The following is a 25,031-nucleotide window of genomic DNA, read 5'->3' on the forward strand; positions in this document are numbered from 1 at the left end:
TTCCCCCCCAACCTGGAGGAGGCGGCCCCTTTAAGAGGATGACGGTTGGTCCCCGTTGCTACGGCGACTCCGGGATACATTTCAGCAGCTGCAGCATGTCCTCCAAGTCCGGCTCCATTGGCGGTAAGGCCCAGGGGTCCCTCCTGCCACCCCCGCCCCCAAGCTGGAGACCCCCCAAGGCCCCCTTTGCAGTGGCAGAACCCCCCACCTCACCCTCCATCCCCCGTTCTCCTCGCAGGGTTCAGGGCCAAGGAGGCCATGAGGGTCTCTGAGACCGAGCGGCTGCCCCCCAGGGCCAACGACGAGGCCCTGGCCTTCCTCGCCTCCATCCGTGAGACCTCCCGGGACTCGGGCGGGGAGGGAGATGGGATCAAGGGGAGCCCCCCAACCCGGTCAGGGCACTGGGTGGTCCCGTCCCTCCTTCAGTTTCGTCCTCCATTCCTGGGGAGGGGTGATCTAGGCTTGAAGCTACCACACAATTAAAATAATATTAATAATGGTATTTGTTAAGCATTATGTGCCAAGCACTGTTCTAAGCTCTGGGGTAGACAAGCTAATAAAGTTGGACACAGGCCCTGTCCCACGTAGGGCTCACAGTCTTCATCCCCATATTCCAGAGGAGGAAACTGAGACCCAGAGAAGTGAAGTGACTTGCCCGAGGTCACACAGCAGACAAGTGACGGAGCCGGGATTAGAACCCACGTCCTCTGACTCCCCAGCCTGGGCTCTTGCCAAGGGGGGCCAGAAATGAGAGGCTCTGGATGGGGAGCGAGGGTGTGGGGAGGGGACTAAGGGGAGCCCACCTGGCAGGGGGTGGGAGAGGTAGGGTGGGAGAAGCCCCTTCCCCACCCCTCACACGCCCGGTACTCCCAGAGCCGGAGGAGTTTCTCTGAGACGTTGGCCATGGTGTCCGAGCTGGGGCCGGGATGAGGGGAGGGGGCTCCGGAAGCCCGGCTGGCAGGGGATCGGGGGGTTAGGGTGGGCAGAAGCCCCTCCCTCACACGCCCGGTGCCCCCAGAGCCGGAGGAGCTGAAGCTTCTGTGTTACTCTGAGACGCTGGCCATGGTGTGCGAGGGGGGTGGCGAGCTTTCCCTGCAGGCCCAGCCCGGAATCTACCAGGACGGACAGGGGGCCACCCAGTCCTGCATCCTGGTCCAGGCCACTTGTCACAGCCACGTGGACAACACGCCCTGTGAGACCTCTCTCCTGGGTAAGCGCCCCTCGCCCCTGACCTCTCCATCCTGAGGTGGCTCTTTGACCTTTCACCCCTCCATCCTCAGTGAGCATCCCTGACGCCACCATTCTGGAAAACTTTGGCTCCCTCTTTTCTCCATCAATCAATCAGTGGCATTTATTGAGTGCTTATTGTGTGCCAGCTAATAATGATAATAATATTTATGGCATTTGTTAAGTACTTACTGTGTACCGGGTACTGAGCTGGGGCAGATACAAGCAAATCGGGTTGGACGCAGTTCTTGTCCTACATGGGGCTCGCAGTTTCAATCCCCATCTTACAGATGAAGGAATTGAGGCCCAGAGAAGTGAAGTGACTTGCCCAAGGTCACACAGCAGGCAAGTGGCGGAGACAGGATTGGAACGCAGATCCTCTGACTCCCAGGCCCGTCCTCTAATCTCTAGGCCATGCTGCTTCTCAACTATTGTGTTTCCTCTCCCAGACACTTAGTAGAGTGCTCGACACATAGTAAGTGCTCAAAAAATTCCATTGATGATGACGATGATACAGAGCACTGTACTAAGCGCTTGGGACAGCAAAATACAATACAGTCGGTAGACGTGTTCCCCATCCAGAACGAGCTAATGGGCTAGAGGGACATAATCCTCATCTAATTTTAGTATCGCTGATGGTCTAATTATGGAATTTATTAAGCACTGACTATGCCATAATACCAGGCTAAGCCTGGCCTAGTGGAAGGAGTACGGGGCTGGGAGTCAGAGGACCTGGGTTCTAATTCTGTTTCCCCCCATATCTGCTGTGTGACAGATCACTTAATCTGCCTGTGCCTCATTTCCTTCACTTGAAAAATGGGGATTAAGTCTCTGAACCCCATGTGGGACATGGATTGCGTCCAACCTGACTAGCTTGTTTCTACCCTGGTGTTTAGAACAGTGCCTGGCATATCGTAAGTGCTTAATAATAATAATAATAATAATAATAATGACATTTGTTAAGTGCTATGTGCCAAGCACTGTTCTAAGTGCTAGGAGCTGAGTGGGGGTGTGGGGGGGAGATACAAGGTAATCAGGTTGTTCCACATAGGGCTCACAGTCTTCATCCCCATTTTATAGATGAAGTCACTGAGGCCCAGAGAAGTTAAGTGACTTGCCCAAAGTCACACAGCAGGCAAGTGGCAGAGTCAGGATTAGAACCCATGTCCTCTGACTCCCAAGCCCGGGCTCTTTCCACTGAGCCATGCTGCTTCTCGTAACAAACGAGAACTTTAAAAAAAGCACATGGGGAGTCATAATTATTTCTTGTTTTTTGTCTAAGGCTATCATTTTTTCAATGCCCTTTCACAGCAATGATCTCATTTTTACATATTATGTTTCTATGAGGAAAGAAGAGAGAGGCATTATTATCCCCACTGTACAGATGACGAAACTGAGGTTAAAGTTCAGTGATTTGCCCAAGGTCTCCAGTAAGCCAGGAGCCAAGCTAGGACTAGAACCCGACCGGATCCCGACTGGGTTATTGCATCAGCTTCCTCTCTGATCTCCCGTCCTCCGGTCTCTCCCCGCTCCAGTCCATTCTTCATTCCGCTGCCCGGATCATCTTCCTACAGAGACGCTCTGGGCCTGTCACTCCCCTTCTCAAAAACCTCCAGTGGTTGCCTATCGACCTTCGTATAAAGCAAAAACTCCTCACTCTTGGCTTCCAAGCCATCCATCCCCTTGCCCCCTCCTACTTCATCTCCCTTCTCTCTTTCTACTGCCCACCCAGTACACGCCGCTCCTCTGCTGCTCACCTCCTCTCTGTACCCCGTTGACGCCTATCCCGCTGTCGACCCCCGGCCCACGTCCTCCCGCGGTCCCGGAATGCCCTCCCTCCTCACCTCTGCCAAACTAACTCTCTTCCCCTCTTCAAAACCCTTCCCACACTGAGCCCTCCCTTTCCCTCTGCTCCCCCTCCCCTTCCCATCGCCCTGACTCCCTCCCTCTGCTCTAATAATAATGGTGGTATTTGTTAAGCGCTTACTATGTGCAAAGCACTGTTCTAAGCGCTGGGGGGATACAAGGTGATCAGGTTGTCTCACGTGGGGCTCAAAAGTTTTAATCTTCATTTTCCAGATGAGGGAACTGAGGCACAGAGAAGTTAAGTGACTTGCCCAAAGTCACACAGCTGGCGAGCGGCAGAGACGGGATTAGAACCCATGACCTCTGACTCCCAAGCCCGGGATCTTTCCACTGAGCCACGCTGCTTCTCTACCCCCTCCCCCTCCCCACAGCACTTGTGCATATTTGTATATAATATTTATTACCCTATTTTATTAATGATGTGTATATATCTGTGATTCTATTTATCTAGATGATATTTATGCCAGACTACTTGTTTTGTTCTGTTTTATTTTGCTGTGTCTCCCCCTTCTAGACTGTGAACCTGTTGTGGGGCAGGGATTGTCTCTATCTGTTGCTGAAATGTACATTCCAAGTACTTAGTACAGTGCCCCGCACATAGTAAGCGCTCAATAAATACGATTGAAAGAATGAATGAATGAACCTAGGTCTCCCGACTTCCAGCCCATGTTCCTTCCACCAGACTACACTGGCTACACATGGTTCCCTATCTAAGAGTTGGGAAACAACCTTTCTTATATTAATTCCACAGATGATGGGAGTGATAACTACAATAATAATATTAATAATAAGAAGAGTGGTATTTGTTCAGCACTTACTATGTACCGAATGGAAGCAGCGTGGTCTAGTTAGAGCCTGGGCCTGGGAGCCAGAAGGTCATGGGTTCTAATCTTGGCTCCACCACTTGTCTGCTGTGCTACCTTGGGCAAGCCACTTAATGTCTCTGTGCCTCAGTTACCTCATTTGTAAAAAATGGGAATTAAGAGGGAGAGCCCAATATGAGACAGAGACTGTATCCAACCTGGTTAACTTGTATCTACCCCAGCACTTAGAACAGTGCTTGGCACATAGTAAGCAATTAACAAGTACCATAATAATAATAATAATTATTATTATTATTAAGTGCTCTACTCAACACTGAGTTCTCTAGAATGCAAGCTCATTGTGGACAGGAAATGTGCCTATCTACTCTGTTTTATTCATTCATTCATTCAATCAATCATATTTATTGAGTGCTTACTGTGTGTAGAGCACTGTACTAAGTGCTTGGGAAAGTACAATACAGCAATAAAGAGAGACAATCCCTGCCCACAACAAGCTCACAGTCTAGAGGGTGGGAGACAGACATCAATACAAGTGAACAGACATCAATATAAATAAATAAAATTGCAGATACATAAGTTAGTGCTGAGGGGCAGGGAGGGGGAAGAGCAAAAGGGGCGAGTCGAGATGACGCGGAAGGGAAGGGGAGCTGGGGAATAGGGGGGCTTAGTCTGGGAAGGCCTCTTGGAGGAGGTGAGCCTTCAGTAGGGCTTTGAAGGGGGGAAGAGTGATTGGTGGATTTGAAGAGGGAGGGTGTTCCAGGCCAGAAGTAGGATATGGGCTGGGGTCAGCGGTGAGACAGGGAAGAACAAGGCCCAGTGAGGAGGTGAGCAGCAGGAGAGGAGCGGAGTGTGCGGGCTATGATGGAGAAGGAGAGAAGGGAGGAGAGGTAGGAGGGGGCAAGGGGATGGACAGCTCTAAAGCCAATAGTGAGGAGCTTCTGTTTCATACAGAGGTGGCTGGGCAACCACTGGAGATTTTTGAGGGGGGGGGGGAGACGTACTGAACGTTTCTGTAGAAAGATAATCCGGGCAGCGGAGTGAAGTATGGACTGAAGTGGAGAGAGGCAGGAGGCTGATGCAGTAATCTAGGAGGGTTGGATGAGTGATTGTACGAACGTGGTGGCAATTTGGATGGAGAGGAAAGGGTGGATTTTAGCGATGTTGTGAAGGTGGGACCGACAGGATTTGGTGAAGAATTGGATAGTGGATAGTCAAAGACGATGCCAAGGTTATGGGCTTGTGAGACGGGAAGGATGGTAATGCCGTCCACAGGGACGGGAAAGTCAGGGAGAGGACAGGCCTGGGAGGGGTAAGAAGCTCTGTTCTGGACATGTTAAGTTTGAGGTGACAGGAAGATATCCAAGTAGAGATGTCTTGAAGGCAGGAAGAGATGCGAGCCTGGAGAGAGGGAGAGAGATCAGGGCTGGAGAGGGAGATTTGGCAGATTTGAGATGGTAGTTGAAACCATGGGAGCGAATGAGTTCACCAAGGGAGTGAGTGCATATGGAGAATAGAAGGGGACCCAGAACTGACCCTTGAGGGACCCCCACAGTTAGGGGGTGGGAGGCAGAGAAGGAGACTGAGAATGAGCAGCCAGAGAGATGAGGGGAACCAGGAGAGGACGGAGTCAGTGAAGCCAGGTTGGATAATGTGTTGAGGAGAAGGGGATGAAGGCAGCTGAGAGGTCAAAGGCAGCTGAGAGGTCGAGGAGGATCAGGATGGAGTAGGAGCCGTTGGATTTAGCAAGAAGGAGGTCACTGGGGACCTGTGAGAGGGTGGATTCAGTGGAGAGAAGAGGACGGAAGCCAGAATTGGGGGGGGGCGGTCCAGGAGAGAGTTGGAGTAGAGGAATTTGAGACAGCAGGTGTAGATGACGTGTTCAAGGTGTTTGGAGAGGAAAGGTAGGAGGGAGAGGGGGCGATAACTGGAGGGAGCAGTGGGGTCAAGGGAGGAGTTTTTTAGGATGGGGGAGACGTGGCGTGGCTCAGTGGAAAGAGCACGGGCTTTGGAGTCAGAGCTCGTGAGTTCGAATCCCAGCTCTGCCACTTGTCGGCTGTGTGACTGTGGGCAAGTCACTTAACTTTTCTGTGCCTCAGTTCCCTCATCTGTAAAATGGGGATTAAGACTGTGAGCCCCACGTGGGACAACCTGATTCCCCTATGTCTACCCCAGCGCTTAGAACAGTGCTCGGCACATAGTAAGCGCTTAACAAATACCAACATTATTATTATTATTATTATTATTATGTCTGGGAGCCATTGGAGAGTGAATGGTTGAGGATGGCTGTTGAGGGAAGGGACAAGAATTTTTATAAGGTGCGAAGGAATGGGGTCCGATGTGCATGTGGAGGGGCTGGCATTTGTTCTCTTACGAGTGCTTAGTTCAGTGCTCTGCTCTGTAGGTGCTCAATAAATACCAATGATGATGATGGGGCAGATGCAAGATGATCAGGTCGGACACAGTCCCTCTCCCACTGGGGTTCACGGGTTTAAGGAGAGGGAAGAAATCAACCCGCAGAGAGGTTGACACGCAATGTCACCTAGTGGAAAGAGCCCGGGCCTGGGAGTCAGGAGAACCTGGGTTCTCATTCCCGCTCCACCACTTATCTGTTGTAAGATCTTGGGCGTGTCACTTCACTTCCCTGTGCCTCAGCTTCCTCATCTGTAAACTGGGGCTTAAATCCTACTCCCTCATAGCTAGCCCGTGAGCCCCATGTGGGACAGGGTCTATGTCCGACCTAATTAGCTTGTATCTACTCTAACAGAACAGTGTTTGGTATATTGTAAGTGCTTCACCAGGACCATAATTACATAATTATTAGAGAAGCAGTGTGGCTCAGTGGAAAGAGCACGGGCTTGGAAGTCAGAGGTCGTGGGTTCTAATCCCAACTCTGCCATTTATTGGCTGTGTGACTTTGGACAAGTCACTTCACTTCTCTGAGCTTCCCCTTTTCCCTCTGCTCCCTCTCTGCCCCCCCTTCACCTCCCCTCAGCTAAGCTCCCTTTCCTCCCCTTTCCCTCTGCTCCTCCCCCTCTCCCTTCCCCTCCCCTCAGCACTCTGCTCATCCGCTCATTTCTATATATTTTTATTACCCTATTTATTTTGTTAATGAGATGTACATCCCCTTGATTTGGGGAAGCAGCGTGGCTCAGTGGAAAGAGCACGGGCTTTGGAGTCAGGGCTCATGAGTTCGAATCCCAGCTCTGCCACTTGTCGGCTGTGTGACTGTGGGCAAGTCACTTAACTTCTCTGTGCCTCAGTTCCCTCATCTGTAAAATGGGGATTAAGACTGTGAGCCCCACGTGGGACAACCTGATTCCCCTATGTCTACCCCAGCGCTTAGAACAGTGCTCGGCACATAGTAAGCGCTTAACAAATACCATCATAGAGAAGCAGCGTGGCTCATTGGAAAGAGCACGGGCTTTGGAGTCAGGGCTCATGAGTTCGAATCCCAGCTCTGCCACTTGTCAGCTGTGTGACTGTGGGCAAGTCACTTAACTTCTCTGTGCCTCAGTTCCCTCATCTGTAAAATGGGGATTAAGACTGTGAGCCCCACGTGGGACAACCTGATTCCCCTGTGTCTACCCCAGCGCTTAGAACAGTGCTCGGCACATAGTAAGCGCTTAACAAATACCAACATTATTATTATTATTATTTATTGCTATTGTTTTTGTCTGTCTCCCCCCATTAGACCGTAAGCCCGTCAATGGGCAGGGATTGTCTCTATCTGTTGCCCAATTGTTCATTCCAAGCGCTTAGTACAGTGCTCTGTACATAGTAAGCGCTCAATAAATATTATTGAATGAATGAATTCTCTGTGCCTCAGCTACCTCATCTGGAAAATGGGGATTAAAACTGTGAGCCTCATGTGGGACAACCTGATTACCTTGTATCTTCCCAGTGCTTAGAACAGTGCTTGGCACATAGGTTTCCCCTTTTCCCTCTGCTCCCTCACTGCTCTCCCTCCACCCTCTGCTCCCTTCCCCTTCCCCCCTTCCCCTCCCCTCAGCTAAGCCTCCTTTGCTCCTCCCCTCTTCTTTCCCCTCCCCTCAGCACTCTGCTCATTTGTATATATTTTTATTACCCTATTTATTTTGTTAATGAGGCGTCCATCCCCTTGATTCTATTTATCATGATTATGTTTTCTTTTTTTTGTCCATCTGTCTCCCCCCCATTAGATTGTAAGCCCATCATTGGGCAGGGATTGTCTCTATCTGTTGCCGAATTGTACATTCCAAGCACTTAGTACAGTGTTCTGCATATAGTAAGTGCTCAGTAAATACTACTGAATGAATAATTATTAGGTTAAGTGACTTGTCCAAGGTCACACAACAGGGTGGAACTACAATTTGGATCCCCTGAATCCCCAGCTCTCTCTCCACTGGGTCTCACCATCCAAGACTGTCAGCTCCTTGCGGGCAGGGAACGTGTCTACCACCTCTGTTATATTGTCCTTTCCAGAGCATTTAGTTCAGGGCTCTGCGCACAGTAAGAGCTTAATAAATACGATTGATTTAATTCCCCTTCTGACCTCCAACTTTTCTGCTCTGGGGCAGTTTCCACCCTCCCACCTGCTACCCCATAAAGCCTGTCCCTGATCAAATAATAATAATAATAATAATGGTGTTATTTGTTAAGTGCTTACTATGTGCAAAGCACTGTTCTAAGCACTGGGGGGATACAGGGTGATCAGATTATCCCACGTGGGGCTCACAGTTTTAATCCCCATTTTACAGATAAAGTATCTGAGGCACAGAGAAGTTGTGACTTGCCCAAAGTCACACAGCTAGTAAGCGGCAGAGCCAGGATTCGAACGCATGACCTCTGACATGATGGGATCTCCGACCTCTATTCATTCATTCAATTGTATTTATTGAGCGCTTACTATGTGCAGAGCATCATACTAAGCGTTTGGGAGAGGACAATACAATAATAAACCGATACATTCCGTATCCATCCCCAGGTGATGTCTGTCTCTCCCCATCGGGTCTGAACTCACTGAGGGCAGCGAATGTTACTGTTTATTGTTCTAATGGACTCTCCCAAATACTTAGTACAGTGCTCTGCAGTTAGTGCTCAATAAATACAATTGAATGAATGAACCCTAAAGCCTCAGAATCTGGTAATTGGCCCTTTCACCTTGCAGGCTACATTTCCTGGAACCTGGAAATCCTGGAGCAGCAATACCATGAAGTTATCAAGGTGACACATTCCCTTCCTCCTTCCCTCCCCGGGCCCACTCCCCCTCCTCATTCTCCCCTTCACACCACCCCCTATCCCCGGAGCAGAGGGGGAGAGAGGCCACCCAGAGACAAAAGGAGAAGAAAAAGCCGACCGCGATGAGCCGAGACCCGCAGAACTCTCCCAGAGGTCATTCTGGCCATCCCCCTGCCGCAGGTCGAGAAAGAAGGGGTTGGAGGGGGTGGGCTCATGCTGAGAGATCTCCAGGGAAAGAGGCTTCCTTACTGCCCCATCCCTAGGGGATGTTCTCCCTGGTGTCTAACCTCCTTCCCTCCTTTCATTCATTTTTTCAATAGTATTTATTGGGCGCTTACTATGTGCAGAGCACTATACTAAGCGCTTGGAATGTACAATTGGGCAACAGATAGAGACAATCCCTGCCCAATGACAGGCTTACAGTCCAATTGGGGGAGACAGACAAAAACAAGACAACATCATCACTATAAAACAACATAATCACGATAAATGACCTTCCTGTTGCAGGGTCAGCGGTGACCGCCCCCTCCGTGGGGTTGGAGAGTAGCGAGTCCTGCCTTCAGTGTCCAGTGACCGTTCAATAATAATAATAATATTGGTATTTGTTAAGTGCTTACTATGTGCAGAGCACTGTTCTAAGCGCTGGGGTAGATACAGGGTAATCAGATTGTCCCACGCGAGGCTCACAGTCTTCATCCCCATTTTCCAGATGAAGTCACTGAGGTACAGAGAAGTGAAGTGACTTCCCCACAGTCCCACAGCTGACAAGGGGAAGAGCCAGGATTTGAACCCATGACCTCTGACTCCCAAGCCCGGGCTCTTTCCACTGAGCCGTGCTGCTTCTCAGAGTTCAGAGACCCTTGTCCCACCCCCGGCCCCTCGTGTCCCACCCCCAACCCCCACGCTTATTCTCTCCCTGCCTCTGATCCCAGAATCCTTCAGGGTGAGCCTGTTTCTGCCTTCTTTCTGAACTATGACAAGGGGCAGTTCGGTCCCTCCCCCTCCAATGTCTGGGTCCCCCCTCCCCTCCGTACCCCCAAATCCTGGGGCAGAGGCAGCTCCTGCTCTCTGCCCCTGGGTCCCGGCACCCCGGGGTCCTTAGAAATTGAACGGCCCTGCCGCCCCACCCCGGTCAAACCCCAAGTCAAGCCTGTACTGCATGGCAAAGTGGTTAGAGCACAAGCCTAGGAGTCAGGAGGTCATGAGTTCTAATCCCAGCCCCACCGCTTGGCTGCTGTGTGACCTGGGACAAGTCACTTCACTTCTACGGGCCTCAGTTCCCTCATCTGGAAAATGGAGTTTGAGAGTGGGAGCCCCATGTGGGACAGGGACTGGGTCCAACCCGATTAACTTGCATCTCCCCCAGTGCTTACAATAGTACTTGGTACATAGTAAGTGCTTAGAGAAGCAGCGTGGCTCAGTGGAAAGAGCCCGGGCTTGGGAGTCAGAGGTCATGGGTTCTAATCCCAGCTCCGCCGCTTGTCAGCTGGGTGACTTTGGGCAAATCACTGTGCCCCCGTTACCTAATCTGTAAAATGGGGATTAAGACTGTAAGCCCCACTTGGGATGACCTGATCACCCTGTATCTACCCCAGTGCTTAGAACAGTGCTTGGCACATAGTAAGTGCTTAACAAATGCCATCATTATTATTATTAATAACAAATACCATAATTATTATTATTACCACTACTCTTACTGATAGAGACAGGAAAGGGAGCGCCCAGCCTTGGGTGGCTGCAGGCCGAGCTCTGAATGTACCCCTAAGAATAATAATAATGATGGCATTTGTTAAGCGCTTACTAGGTGCCAGGCACTGTACTAAGCAGTGGGGCGGATACAAGCAGATCGGGCTGGACGCAGTCCCTGTCCCTCATAGAGCTCACAGTCTCCATCCCCATTTTCCCGATGAGGCAACTGAGGTCCAGAGGAGTGAAGTGACATGCCCACGGTCACACAAAGCAGACAAGTGGCAGAGCCGGGATTAGAACCCAGGACATTCTACTAGGTTCACACTCTAATCCACTACCCCATGATGCTTCTCAAGCTGCTGCCCCCTAGATGGGGTAGTTTTTAGAGTCTGGGGGCCGGGGGGCCTTGGTTGGAGTAGCCCTGTCTGCCCCCCGAGTCTGGCCCTGCACCCTTCCCCCTGCTCCCCCCTTGCAGCTCCAGGACCACCCTCTGGACCGTCACATCATCTCCAAAAAACAGGAGGAGCAGCTGGAGGTGACCTGGACCCTCAAGGAGGGGGAGGTGGGTGGCCTCTCCCCTTGGGCAGCTCCCCGAGCATCCAGGAGCTTGAAGGTCAGGGTGGGGGGAATCCGGGGCTCCCCCTGACCCGGGTCCTCCCCAGGCAGGAGCTGCAGACGAAGCTTTCCTCGCACCCATTGGCCTCGGTGTCCGGCTTGGTCTCGGAAGCTGCCAACCTGCTGCTGCTGAGGGTCATGGGGCGGCGCCAGGCGGTACCCGAGGGAGGGCGTTTCCTGGCCTTCGACACCACCGGCCAGCTCTGCCATGCCACCTACGTGAGAGCCCCAGCCCCCGCCGCCCGGGGGAGCCCGGGGGGCACAGAGGAGGGAGGAGGGAGGAGGAAGGCCGGCCTGGCTGGAGTGTGGGGGTCAGAGAGGAAGGAGGAGGCCCGGCAGGGGGATGGAGGAAGGGAAGCCTGAAAGGAGTTGGGGGGGTGGGATGGAGGCCCGGCCGGGGGGCAGAGAGGAGGAAGGTGGCCTGGCAGGGAGGTGGAGGAAGGGAGGCCCAGCTGAGGGGCAGAGAGGAGGGAGGAGGCTCGGCGGAGGGGTGATGGAGGAAGGGAGGTTGGGCTGGGGGGCAGAGAGGAGGGCGGAAGGAGGGGGCCCAGCTTGGGAGGAAGAGAAGGACGAGGGGAGAAGAAGAGGAGGAGGAGTCAGTCAGTCAATAGTATTTATTGAATGCTCACTGTGTGCAGAGCACCGTACTAAGGACTTGGGCGAGGAAAATAGACCAATATAACAGACACATTCCCTGCCTTCAATGAGCTTAGGGTCTAAAGAGAGGTAGAGGTAGACATTAGACATTAATAGACATAAATAAAATGATGGATATGGACATAATTGGTGTGGGGCTGGGAGGTGGGGATGAATAAAGGGAGCAAATCAGGGCAGGCAGAAGGGAGTTGAAGAAAAGGAAAAGTGGGCCTAGTTAGAGGAGGAGGAGGAGGAAGAGAAGGAGGAAGAGGAGAAGGAAGCAGAGAAGGAGGAGGAAGAAGATGGGAGGAGGAGGATGAGGAGGAGGAGAAGAGAAAGGAGGAGGAGGGAGAGGAAGAGGAAGAGAAGGAGAAGGAGAGGAGGAAGTGGAGAAGAAGGAAGAAGAGGAGGAGGAAGAAGATAGGAGGAGGAGGATAAGGAGGAGGAGGAAGAAGATGGGAGGAGGAGGAGGAGGAAGAAGAGGAGAAAGAGGAGGAGGAGGAAGAGAAGGAGGAAAAGGAGGTGGAGGAAGAGGCAGAGGAGGAGGAGGAGGAGGGAAAAGGTCGAGGAGAGAATGGAGAGAAATGAGGAGGGCCGGGGAGAAGAAGGAGCAGTATGGGGAGGCAGGGTGTAGGAGGGAGGAGCAGGGAAGAAGGGAAGGGCAGGGGGGAAGACCAGGGGAGGAGGCGGGGGTAAGGATGAGGCGGGAGCTAGGGAGGGGCAGGGGGGAGCAATGAGGAAGGGAAGACACATGCCCCCCCATCAATAAATGAAAAGCAGCACTGCCTAATGATTAGAGCACGTGCCCGAGAGTCAGAAGGACTATGGATTCTCATCCCAGCTCTGCCACTTGTCCGCTGTGTGACCTTGGGCAGGTCACTTCCCCTCTCCAGGCCTCAGTTCCCTCATCTGTAAAATGGGGATTGAGACCAGGAGCCCCATGTGGGACAGAGATAGTGTCCAACCTGATTATCTCAAATCCAGCCAGCCCTTAGAACAGTGCCTGATGCACAGGAAGCGCTTAATGAATACCGTAATAAAAAACACCCAAGCGATCGATTGATCGATGGCTCCATCCTTCCTTTCAGCACATGCTGGGGTCCCAGCCACTGAAGATCGGTCAAGAGCAGGTGCCGACGTTCGGAGTGGAGCAGACGATCCACTCCGAGGACGATATCCCCATCACGTTTCAATTCTACCTGCTCACTGACGGGTGAGTGGGACCCCTAACATGGCTGGAGGCAGGCGGGGCAGAAGACCCCCCGGCTCCTCCTCATCTGCACTGGTGGTGGTGTTTATTGAGCACCACTGGGTAATAATGATAATAATAATTATGGTATTTGTTACACGCTTTGTGCCAGGCAATGTATTCAGCGCCGGGGTGGATCCAAGCAAATCGGGTTGGATGCAGTCCCTGTCCCACGAGGGGCTCACAGTCTTCATTCCCATTTGGCAGATGAGGGAACTGAGGCCCAGAGAAGTGAAGTGTTACTCAAGGTTACACAGCAGGCAAGTGAGCAGCGTGGCCTAGTGGCTAGAGCTTGGGCCTGGGAGTCAGAAGGTCGTGTGTTCTAATTCCGGCTCTGCCACGTGTCTGCTGTGTGGTCTTGGGCAAGTCACTTCACTTCCCTGTTCCTCAGGTACCTCGTCTGGGAAATAGGGATGAAGACGGTGAGCCCCATTTGGGACGGGGACTGTGTCCAACCCAATCTTGTGTCCACCCCAAGGCTTAGTACAGTGCCGGGCACATAGTAAGCGCTTAACAAATACCACTATTACTATTATAGTAATTATTAGTAAGTGTAGTAAGTATTAGTAAGTATAGTAAGTAGTATTATAGTGAGAAGTAGCGTGGCTCAGTGGAAAGAGCCCGGGCTTGGGAGTCAGAGGTCATGGGTTCGAATCCCGCTCTGCCACTTGTCAGCTGTGTGACTGTGGACAAGTCACTTCACTTCTCTGTGCCTCAGTGACCTCATCTGTCAAACGGGGATGAAGACTGTGAGCCTCACGAGGGACAACCTGATTACCCTGTATCTAACCCAGCGCTTAGAACAGTGCTCTGCACATAGTAAGCGCTTAACAAATACCAACATTATTATTATTAATTACGGGGCTTTCCTCCTCCTCCCCCGGCTTCTGTCGTTCTGGCATGGAACCCCTTCCCGCCGTCCCCCCTCAGCCACCTAGCCCGGCGGATCCAGGTGGGCTCGCCAGCCTCCTGCATCATCTCCCGGATGCCCGCTCTGCAAGAGGAGGGTGAGTGGAAGCCGTGGGTGGAAGGCGGGGGAGACGGGGAGGAGTGGGAGTCTTGGGACTGCTCAGACCATGAGCCCCCCGTGGGACAGGGACTGTGTCCAACCTGACTACCTTGTATCTCCCCCAGCGCTTAGAACAGTGCCTGGCACAGAGTAAGCGCTTGACAAATACAATCATTATTATTATTTGGAAAGTTCAATATAACAGGGTGGGTAGACATGTTCCCTGCCCGAAATGAGCTTACAGTCTATTCATTCAATCATATTTATTGAGCGCTTGCTGTGTGCAGTCCAATGTACTAAGCACTTGGGAAAGTACAATACAACAAGAAGCAGACACATTCCCTGCCCACCATGAGTTTACAGTCTAAAGTGGGGGAGACAGACATCAATACAAATAAATAAATCTTCAAAGCCTGATTGAAGAACCATCTCCTCCTTCCCCAAGCTCACCTTTCCTCTCTTCCCACTCTCTTCTGCCTCATCCTGACTTGCTCCCCTTTGTCCCCCATCCCAGCCCCACACCGCTTATGTCCACAGCGGTCATTTATTGATTTCTATTAATATCTCTCTCCCCCTCTAGACTGTCAACTTGTTGTGGGCAGGGAATATGTCTGTCTTATTGTTATATTGTACTCATTCATTCAATCAAATTTATAAAGCGCTTACTGTGTGTGGAGCAAGTAGGCTTGGGAAAGTACGATACAGCAATAAAGAGTGAAAATCCCTGCCCAAAACGAGCTCACAGTCTGGGGGGGGAGGCAGACAATAGAAATAAACAGACATCAATATAAATAAATAAAATGACAGATACATAAGTGGTGTGGGGCGGGGAGAGGGGGGAAGAGCAAAGGGAGCGAGTCAGGGTGACGCAGAAGGGAGCGGGAGATGAGGAAAAGTGGGACTTAGTCAGGGAAGGCCTCTTGGAGGAGATGGGCCTTCAGTAAGGCTTTGAAGGGGGAGAGAGTCACTGTCGGATTTGAGGAGGGAGGGTGTTCCAGGCCAGACGCAGGCCATGGACCAGGGATCGGCAGTGAGATAGGCGAGCTGGAGGCCCTGTGAGGAGGTCAGCGGTCCCAGAGGAGCGGAGTGTGCGGGCTGTGATGGGGAAAGAGAGAAGGGAGGTGAGGTAGGAGGGGGCAAGGGGATGGACGGCTTTAAAACCAATAGTGATGAGTTTTTGTTTGCTGCAGAGGTGGCTGGGCAACCCCTGGAGATTTTGGAGGAGGGAGGTGACATGCCCAGAGCATTTCTGTAGAAAGATGATCTGGGCAGCTAAGTGAAGTCTGGACTGGGAGGCCGGGAAGTCAGTGAGGAGGCCGGTACAGTTATCCAGGGGGGATTGGATGGATGATTGTATTAACGAGGTAGCAGTTTGGATGGAGAGGAAAGGGTGGATTTTAGCGGTTATGAAGGCGGGACCGGCAGGATTTGGTGACAGATTGAATATGTGGGTTGAATGAGAGAGGGGAGTCGAGGATAACGCCAAGGTTACCGGCTTGCGAGACGGGAAGGACGGTGGTGCCGCCTACAGTGACAGGAAAGTCCGGGAGAGGACAGGGTTTGGGTGGGACGATAAAGAGCTCTGTTTTGGACATGTTAAATTTGAGGTGACAGGAGACAAGTACTCTCCCAAGCTCTTACTACAGTGTTCTGCACATAGTAAGCACTCAATAAATACAATTGCCTTGGTATGCCCAAGGGTCCATAGGACCCACCCCAGCCCTATAGGTCCCGGACCCTCCAAAAAGCAGATTTTTAGGTTCGGTCCTTCCCTGGCAGCCTTCCCCTCTCCCCCTCTGAGGCTCCCTCACACTTCTCTGACCCAGGCCCCCCACCCCCCCGATCCTGCAGCCCCGCACCCCGTGGGGAGGGGAGAGGAGTGGTGGGAGGCCGAAGCTCCGGGATGGATCCCGCTATCCCTTCTCGCCTCTCTTCCTCCCGGCTCCCCCACAAGCTCGCTCCCCCGGACCCTCCCCTTCCCTCTGCTTCCTCTGGCTCCCCACTTCCCTCTATTTCCTCCCACCCCACTCCCCACATCCCTCTATTTTCTCCCACTCCTCACTCCCTTCCGCTTCCCCTGCTCCCCACTTCCTCCCACTCCCCTCGCTTCCCCTGCTCGCCACTTCCTTCCACCTCCTCCCACTCTCCCCCCCGCCCCGCTTCCCCTGCTCGCCACTCCCTTCCACTTCCCACTTCTTTCCACCTGCTCTCCTACTCCTCCCTCTCGCCCCTACTCCCCCGCTCCCTCCTGCTTTCCCTGCTCTCCACTCCTTCCCACTTCCCCCCCATTCCCCTACTCCCTCCCACTCCTCCCTGCTCCCTCATTCCCTCCTGCTCCCCCACTCCCTCCCACTCCCTGCTACCTCTTGCTTCCCCACTCCTTCCTGCTCTCCCCACTCCCCCATTTCCTCCCACTCACATCCTGCTCCTCATTCCCTCCTGCTCTCCCTTGTTCCCCCACTCCCTCCTACTCCCCTCTGCTCCCCCATTCCCTCCTGCTCCCCCACTCCCCTTGCTCCCCCATTCCCTCCCTGCTACCTCCTGCTCCCCCACTCCCCTTGCTCCCCCATTCCCTCCCTGCTACCTCCTGCTCCCCCCACTCACATCCTGCTCCTCATTCCCTCCTGCTCTCCCTTGTTCCCTCACTCCCTCCCGCTCCCCTCTGCTCCCCCATTCCCTCCTGCTCCCCCACTCCCCTTGCTCCCCCATTCCCTCCCTGCTTCCTCCTGCTTCCCCACCCTTTCCTGCTCCCCCAACTCACATTCTGCCCCTCATTCCCTCCTGCTCTCCCCTGTTCCCCTATTCCCTCCCACTCCCCCCTGCTCCCCCATTGCCCCCTGCTCCCCCATTCCCTCCCTGCTCCCCCATTCCCTCCCTGCTCCCCCCACTCCCCATTTCCTCCCACTCACATCCTGCCCCTCATTCCCTCCTGCTCTCCCTGTTCCCCTATTCCCTCCCACTCCTCCCCCGCTCCCCCATTCCCCCCTGCTCCCCCATTCCCTCCCTGCTCTCCCCACTCCCCATTTCCTCCCTCACATCCTGCCCCTCATTCCCTCCTGCTCTCCCCTGCTCCCCCACTCCCCCCTGTTCCCCCATTCCCTCCCACTCCCTCCTGCTCCCCCCATTCCCTCCGGCTCCCCCTGCTCCCCCATTTCCCTGGCTCCCCAAATCCCAGAGGAAGAGGAGCCGCAGCACCCGGTCCCGGCGTCGTTGGGGCAGCAGCCCCTGGAGTGGGAGGAGGACCTGCAGCTCTACTCCATGTTCCTGGATCGGAAGGTGAAAGGGGCGGGGCCAGGGAGGGGGCGGGGCCGGGACGGCCCAATCAGGAGGCGGGAGGGAAGAGGCCACGTGCAAATGAGCGGGAAGGAGGCCTGGTCGGCCCAAGGAGGGAAAGGCCGCCTTATGTAAATGAGGGGGAGGGCCACATTATGCAAATCAGAGCAGGGGGCGGTGCATGCAAATGAGGAAAGCCACAGTGGGATCATGGGACCCGAGGCATCATCGCCTAGTGGCTAGGGCCTGGGAGGCAGGAGGTCATGAGTTCTAATTCCGACTCTGCCCTTTGTCTGCTGTGTGTGCAAGTCACTTCCTTCTTCTGGGCCTCTTTGACCTCATCTGCGAAAAAATGGGGATGAAGACTGAGAGCCCCACGTGGGATGGGGATTGGGTCCAACCTGATTAAGTTGTACTCACCCAGTGCTTAGAATAGTGCTTGGTACAGAGTAAGCACATACCAAGTACCATAATTATTATTATTCTCTGGGCCTCAGTTCAGTCGTCTAAAAGGGAACTTAATAAATAATAATCTAGGTATTTGTTAAGAGCTTACTATGTGCAGAGGACTGTTCTTAGAGCTGGGGTAGACACAGGATAATCAGGTTGTCCCACGTGAGGCTCATAGTCCTAATCCCCATTTTACAGATGAGGGAACTGAGGCCCAGAGAAGTTAAGTGACTTGCCCACAGTCACCCAGCTGACAAGTGGCAGAGCAGGAATTCGAACCCATGACCTCAGACTTCCAAGCCCGAGCTCTTTCTACTGAGTCATGCTGCTTCTCAAGTCATTTCAATTCTCCGGGCCTCGGTGACCTCATCTGGAAAAAAATGGGGATTAAGACTGGGAGCCCCACATGGGACAGGGACTCTGTCCAACTCGATTTGCTTGTAGCCAGCCACCCCAGCGTTTAGAACAGTGACTGGGACATAGTATGCACTTATCAAATACCATCATTATTATTATTATTATTATTATTATCATGCCAGAGGGGGCGGAGTCTGGGCCTGCAAATACAGGGGTTGGGTTAGGATCACACAAATGAGGGGATTGGGTGGACGGGGGCAAATGGTGAGATTGGAGGGAAGAGACCCAAAACAGGCCCCATGTGGTCAGTCAGCAATCCATCCTATTTATTGAACGCTAACTGTGTGCAGAGCGCTGTTCTAAGCGCTTGAGAGAGTACAGCGTGGACTGTAGGCTTATCGTGGGCAGGGAATGTATCTGTTTATCATTGTATTGTCCTCTCCCAAGCGCTCGGTTCAGTGCCCTGCACACAGTAAGCGCTCAGTAAATATGATCGAATGAATGAATGAGAGTTGGTAGGCACGTTCCCTGCCCACAACCAGCTTACGGTTTAAAAGGGGAGATAGATATTAATAGAAATGAATAAATACATGACAGATACTAATAATGACAATAATTGTGATATTGTTAAACACTCTCTATATGGCCCCGCACTGTACTAAGCGCTAGGGTGGATACAAGCAAATCAGGTTGGACAGAGTCCCTGTCCCTCATGGGGGCTCAGAGACTTCATCAAGACATCAAGGTTGCGGGTTCGATCCCCATATGGGATATTTGTCTTTTAGAGAAGCAGTGTGGCTCAGTGGCAAAAGCCCAGGCTTGGGAGTCAGAGGTCATGGGTTCGAATCGCAGCTCTGCCGCTTTTCAGCTGTGTGACTGTGGGCAAGTCACTTAGCTCCTCTGTGCCTCAGTTCCCGCATCTGCAAAATGGGGATGAAGACTGTGAGCCTCACGTGGGACAACCTGATTATCCTGTATCTTCCCCAGCGCTTAGAACAGTGCTCTGCAGATAGTAAGCGCTTCACAAATACCAACATTCAACCCCATTTTACAGTTGAGGGAACTGAGGCCCAGAGAAGTGAAGCAACTTGCTCAAGGTCACACGGCAGACAGGTGATGGATTCAGGATTAGAACCCACGACCTTCTGACCCCCGGGTGCGGGCTTTATCCACTAGGCCACACTGCTTCTCGATGTGGAGAGATGTGGACATAAATGCTGCAAGACTGAGGACGGGGTCAGTAAGGGAGCAAATCCAAGTGAAAGGGCAACGCAGAAGGGAGTGGGAGGTGGAGAAGAGGAAGAGGAAATGACGGCTTAGTCAGGGAAGGCTTTGCTCCCTTTCCGAGAAGCAGCGTGACTTAGTGGAAGGAGCCCAGGCTTGGAAGTCAGAGGTCATGGGTTCTAATCCCGCCTCTGCCCCTTGTCTGCCATGTGACCTTGGGCAAGTCACTTCACTTCTCTGGGCCTCAGTTCTCTCATCTGGAAAATGGGGATTAAGACTGGGAGTCTCATGTGGGACAACCTGATTACCCTGTATCTACCCTGTATCTATGTGCTCAGCACATAGTAAGCTCTTAACAAATACCAATATTATTATTATTACTATCTGCCCCAGCTCTTAGAAAAATGCTTGGCACCTAGTAAGCACTTAACAAGTTCCAGAATTATTATTTCTTCATTTCTTCCCTCCCAGCCCCGCAGCCCTTATGACCACATATCTCATTTTTTTCTTTCTATTTAGGTCTGCCTCCCTCTCTAGACTTTAAAGTCATTATGGGCAGGGAATGTGTCTGCTTATGATTATGTAGTACTCTCTCATGTGCTTAGTACAGTGCTCGGCACACAGTAAGAGCTCAATAAATATGATGGAATGAATTCTTGGAAGAGATGGGCCTTCGATATGGCTTTAAGGTCCAACTGGGGATTTAATCTTAAGGCAGGCCCCGGACTGCTGTCCGGCCTGACCCCGAGCTAGCCCCTTCTGCCCTCCTCGGCTCAGAGTGGCCGGTCCATCCAGAGGGTGACCCCAAAGTCGGTATGTCCGGGGACCTGGGATCCTTCTGAGGGCTTCCAAACCGAGATTCGTTCATTCATTCATACGTATTTAATAATAATAATTATTAATATGGTATTTGTTAAGCGCTTACTATGGGCAAAGCACTGTTCTAAGCAGTATATTTCATTCAAATATATTTAATCAGAATAATTATGGTATTTGTTAAGCACTTACTATGTACGAAGCACTGGTTCAAGCACCACTGGTAGATACAGGGTAACCAGGTTGTCCCCCGTGGGGCTCACACTTTTAATCCCCATTTTCCAGATGAGATAACTGAGGCCCAGAGAAGTGAAGTGACTTGCCCAAGGTCACACAGCAGACAAGTGGCGGAGCTGGGATTAGAACCCACGTCCTCTGACTCCTAAGCCTGGGCTCTTTCCACTAAAGCCACGCTGTGAGCACTTTCTATGTGCAAAGCACTGTACTAAGTGTTTGGGAGAGTCTAGTAGAGCAGTAAACAGACACATTACCGGCCCACCTCCCCCCCGCCCCACAGTCTGCTGGGGAGGAGGAGGGGACAGACATTAATATAAAGAAATAAGTTACAGATATGTCCATTTGATATTCGTTAAGTACTTACTATGTGTCAGGCTCTGTACTAAGCGCTGGGGTGTTTACAAGCAAATCAGGTTGACAGGTAGGGACTATGTCCCCACCCCCAATCTGTTCAGGAGGATAATAATAAAAATAATAATGTTGGTATTTGTTAAGTGCTTACTAGGTGCAGAGCACTGTTCTAAGCACTGGGGTAGATACAGGGGAATCAGGTTGTCCCACGTGAGGCTCACAGTCTTCATCCCCATTTTACAGATGAGGTAACTGAGGCACAGAGAAGCTAAGTGACTTGCCCACCGTCACACAGTTGACAAGGTTAATAATGTTGGTATTTGTTAAGCGCTTACTATGTGCCGAGCACTGTTCTAAGCGCTGGGGTGGACACAGGGGAATCAGGTTGTCCCACGTGGGGCTCACAGTCTTAATCCCCATTTTACAGATGAGGGAACTGAGGCACAGAGAAGTTAAGTGACTTGCCCACAGTCACACAGCTGACAAGTGGCAGAGCTGGGATTCGAACTCATGAGCCCTGACTCCAAAGCCCGTGCTCTTTCCACTGCGCCACGCTGCCTCCCTTAAGGTTACCCCATGGCCAGAGTATCCGGGGACTGGGTTGCCTCTGAGGCCTTCCAAACTGAGATTCATTCATTCTTTCATTCATTCAGACATATTTAGTGAGTGCTTACTGTGTGCAGAGCATTGTACTAAGTGCTTAGGAGGTCAGTAGAACAATATACAAGCCGACAAGCCTACGGTCTAGAGGTGGGGAGATGGACGTGAATATAAAGAAATAAATGACGGATATATCCATTTAAGAATAATAATAATAATAACGTTATTTGTTAAGCGCTTACTATGTGCAAAGCTCTGTTCTAAATGCTGGGGTAGATACAAGGTCATCAGATTGCTCCCCGTGGGACTCACAGTCTTCATCCCCATTATACAGATGAGGATACCGAGGTAGAGAGACGTGAAGTGGCTTGCCTAAGGTCACACACCAAACAAGTGGCAGAGGGAGATTAGAACCCACGTCCTCTGACTCCCAAGCCAGTGTTCTTTCCACTAGGCACTGTATCGGTCGAGTGCTTTCTACGTGCCAGGCAGCGTGCCGAGCGCCGGGGTGGGTTCAAGCGAATCGGGTTGACGGGCCGGTCCGTCCAGGGGGTGACCACGAGGCCGGGGCATCCGGGGCACCTCTGAGGCCTTCCCGACGGAGGCCGGTGGGCCGGGCCGGAGGGCCTCGGCCCCAGCTGAACGACGGCTCACGCCGCCGTCCCAGGAGGAGCTGGAGGCAGGCCATGCCACCTACCTGCGGCGGCACCCGGAAGTCCAGTCCCTGCTGTCCGACTTCCTGCTCTTCCTGCTGCTCCACCAGCCCTCGGACGTGGCCACCTTTGCCGCCCAGTTCTTCGGGCCCTTCGCCCGAGATCTCCCCCAGCCGCCCGCCTTCCATTCCTCCCTCCAGCCCGGCCCCTTCCGCCCCCCGGGCCCGATCCCGACCCTGACCTTCAGGCCGGGGGCCGAGAGGCCGAACCTGGCAGGGAACGAGGAAGGAGAGGCGGGAGGAGGGCCGGGCACGAGGCCGGAGTAAGCGGAGAGGGAGGGGAGGGGGGTGTGGAGCGGGCATCAAGGTCCCCAGGGTTGAAAGGGGGATACTGGGGTTGGGAAGAGGGAGCTCGTCCCGCTCCTCCTGACACCCACATCGGCACCTTGAGTATAAATAAATGGCATCTCCTCTAAATCCTTCAGTCGTTTTTACTGAGCACCTATTACAAGCAGAGAGCACTAATAATAATAATAATTGTGGTATTTGTTAAGCGCTTACTATGTGCCAGGCACAGTTCTAAGTGCTGAGGTAGGTACAAGATAATCAGGTTGGAAGAGTCTCTGTCCCTCATGGAGCTCACAGGCTTCATCCCCATTTTACGCATGTGAGAACTGAGGCACAGAGAAGTGAAATGACTTCTTCACTGTGACAGTGAAGTGTCAGTGACAGTGAAGTGACAGGAGTGAAGTGACAAAAACTCACTCAGCTTCAAAGCCGTTCATCCCCTCGTCCCCTCCTAACTCTCCTCCCTTCCCTCTTTCTACCGCCCACCCCGCACGCTCCGCTCCTCCGCCGCCCACCTCATCGCCGTCCCCCGTTCTCGCCTATCCCGCCGTCGACCCCCGGCCCACGTCCTCCCGCTGTCCCGGAACGCCCTCCCTCCTCACCTCCGCCGAACTCACTCCCTTCCCCTCTTCAAAGCCCCACTGAGAGCTCACCTCCTCCAGGAGGCCTTCCCACACTGAGCCCTCCCTTTCCCTCTGCTCCCCCTCCCCTTCCCATCTCCTTAACTCCCTCCACTCTACTCCCCGCCCTGCCTCACAGCACTTGTGTATATGTGTTCATATCTATAATTCTGTTTATATTAATGCCCGTGTACTCATTTTGATGTGTATAGATCTATAATTCTTTATATTGATGCTACTGATGCCTGTTTACTTGTTTTGTTGTCTGCCTCCCCTCTTCTAGACTGTAAGCCCAGTGTGGGTGGGGACTGTTCTATTTGTTGCTGAATTGTACTTGCCAAGTGCTTAGTACAGTGCTCTGTACACAGTAAGCGCTCAATAAATGTGATTGATTGGATGGATGAATGAATGAATGAATGAATGAATGAATGAATGAATGAACTTGGCCCAGGGTCACCCAACAGACAAGTGGTAGAGCTGGGATTAGAACCCAGGTCCTCTGACTCCCAGCCTCGGGCTGTAGCCACTAGGCCACGGTGCGTCTCTAACTGTACTAAGCACATAGGAGAGTACAATAGTTAGTAGATATGATCCCTATCCTCAAGGAACTGCCAATCTACTGTGTGCAGAGCACTGTACTGAGCACTTGGGAGAGTCCAGTAGAGTTAGTAGACATAATCCCTACCCTCCAAGATCTCACAGTCTACTATGTGCAGAGCACTGTACTGAGCACTTGGGAGAGTCCAGTAGAGTTAGTAGACATAATCCCTACCCTCCAAGATCTCACAGTCTACTGTGTGCAGAGCACTGTACTGAGCACTTGGGAGAGTCCAGTAGAGTTAGTAGACATAATCCCTACCCTCCAAGATCTCACAGTCTACTGTGTGCAGAGCGCTGAGCGCTTGGGAGAGGATACTAGACTAAGTAGACTCACTCCCTGCCATCCCAGTAGCTTCCAATCTACTAGAAGCAGCGTGGCTCAGTGGAAAGAGCCCGGACTGGGGAGTCAGAGGTCATGGGTTCGATTCCCTGCTCCGCCACTTGTCAGCTGTGTGACTGTGGGCAAGTGTCTTTACTTCTTTGTGCCTCAGTTACCTCATCTGTAAATGGGGATTAACTGTGAGCCTCATGTGGGACAACTTGATTACCCTGTATCCACCCAGCGCTTAGAACAGTGCTCTGCACATGGTAAGCGCTTAACAAATACCAACATTATTATTATTATTATTACTGTGAGCAGAGCACTATACTGAACACTTAATAATAATAATAATAATTATGGTATTTGTAAAGTGTTTACTAGGTACCAGGAACTGTTCTGAGCGCCGGGGTCGATCTGAGATAATCAGGTTGGACACGGTCCTGTTTCACATAGGGCTCAGAGTCTTCACCCCCATTTTACAGATGAGGGAACTGAAGTACAGAGAAGTGAAGTGACTTGCCCAGGGTCACACAGCAGACAAAAGGCGGAGCTGGGATGAGAAGCCCTGATCTTCTGACTCCCGGGTCCGGGGTCTAACCGCTAAGCCGTGCTGCTTCTCACTTGAGAGAGGTCAGTAGAGTTAGTGCCACCAAGGAGCGTCTGGTCTACTCTGAGCAGAGCACTGTATTAAGCACCTGGGAGCAGAGAATAGAGTTAGTAGAAAGGAATCCTGCCCTCAAGGAGCTCAACAGCCCACTTTGCGCAGAGCATTGTACTGAGCAATTGGGCGAGTACATTGATAATAATGATGATGGCATTTGTTAAGCACTTACTATGTGCAAAGCACTG

At 52.2% G+C, this 25,031-nt stretch overlaps 1 protein-coding gene across 1 annotated transcript; it reads left to right on the forward strand.

The window, feature by feature from the left end:
- LOC120638686 (ciliogenesis associated TTC17 interacting protein) lies at positions 1-22,769 on the forward strand. Its single transcript, XM_039913499.1, has 10 exons — positions 1-123; positions 239-331; positions 1,019-1,210; positions 9,064-9,119; positions 11,299-11,385; positions 11,490-11,657; positions 13,163-13,287; positions 14,254-14,330; positions 17,508-17,608; positions 22,308-22,769. Exons 1-10 carry the CDS (start codon positions 39-41, stop codon positions 22,617-22,619), a joined length of 1,296 nt encoding a protein of 431 aa, XP_039769433.1. The 5' UTR covers positions 1-38; the 3' UTR covers positions 22,620-22,769.
- The last annotated feature ends 2,262 nt before the right edge of the window (positions 22,770-25,031 follow it).

Source organism: Ornithorhynchus anatinus, chromosome 1 (assembly GCF_004115215.2).
Source record: "Ornithorhynchus anatinus isolate Pmale09 chromosome 1, mOrnAna1.pri.v4, whole genome shotgun sequence".
In the NCBI taxonomy this organism is placed as follows: domain Eukaryota; kingdom Metazoa; phylum Chordata; class Mammalia; order Monotremata; family Ornithorhynchidae; genus Ornithorhynchus; species Ornithorhynchus anatinus.

Coding starts and splice junctions, on each gene's coding strand:
- LOC120638686 (XM_039913499.1), top strand. CDS start 39: ATGACGGTTGGTCCCCGTTGCTACGGCGACTCCGGGATACATTTCAGC. Junction 11,658..13,162: donor AGCTCTGCCATGCCACCTAC/GTGAGAGCCCCA, acceptor CCTTCCTTTCAG/CACATGCTGGGGTCCCAGCC. Junction 17,609..22,307: donor CCATGTTCCTGGATCGGAAG/GTGAAAGGGGCG, acceptor CCGCCGTCCCAG/GAGGAGCTGGAGGCAGGCCA.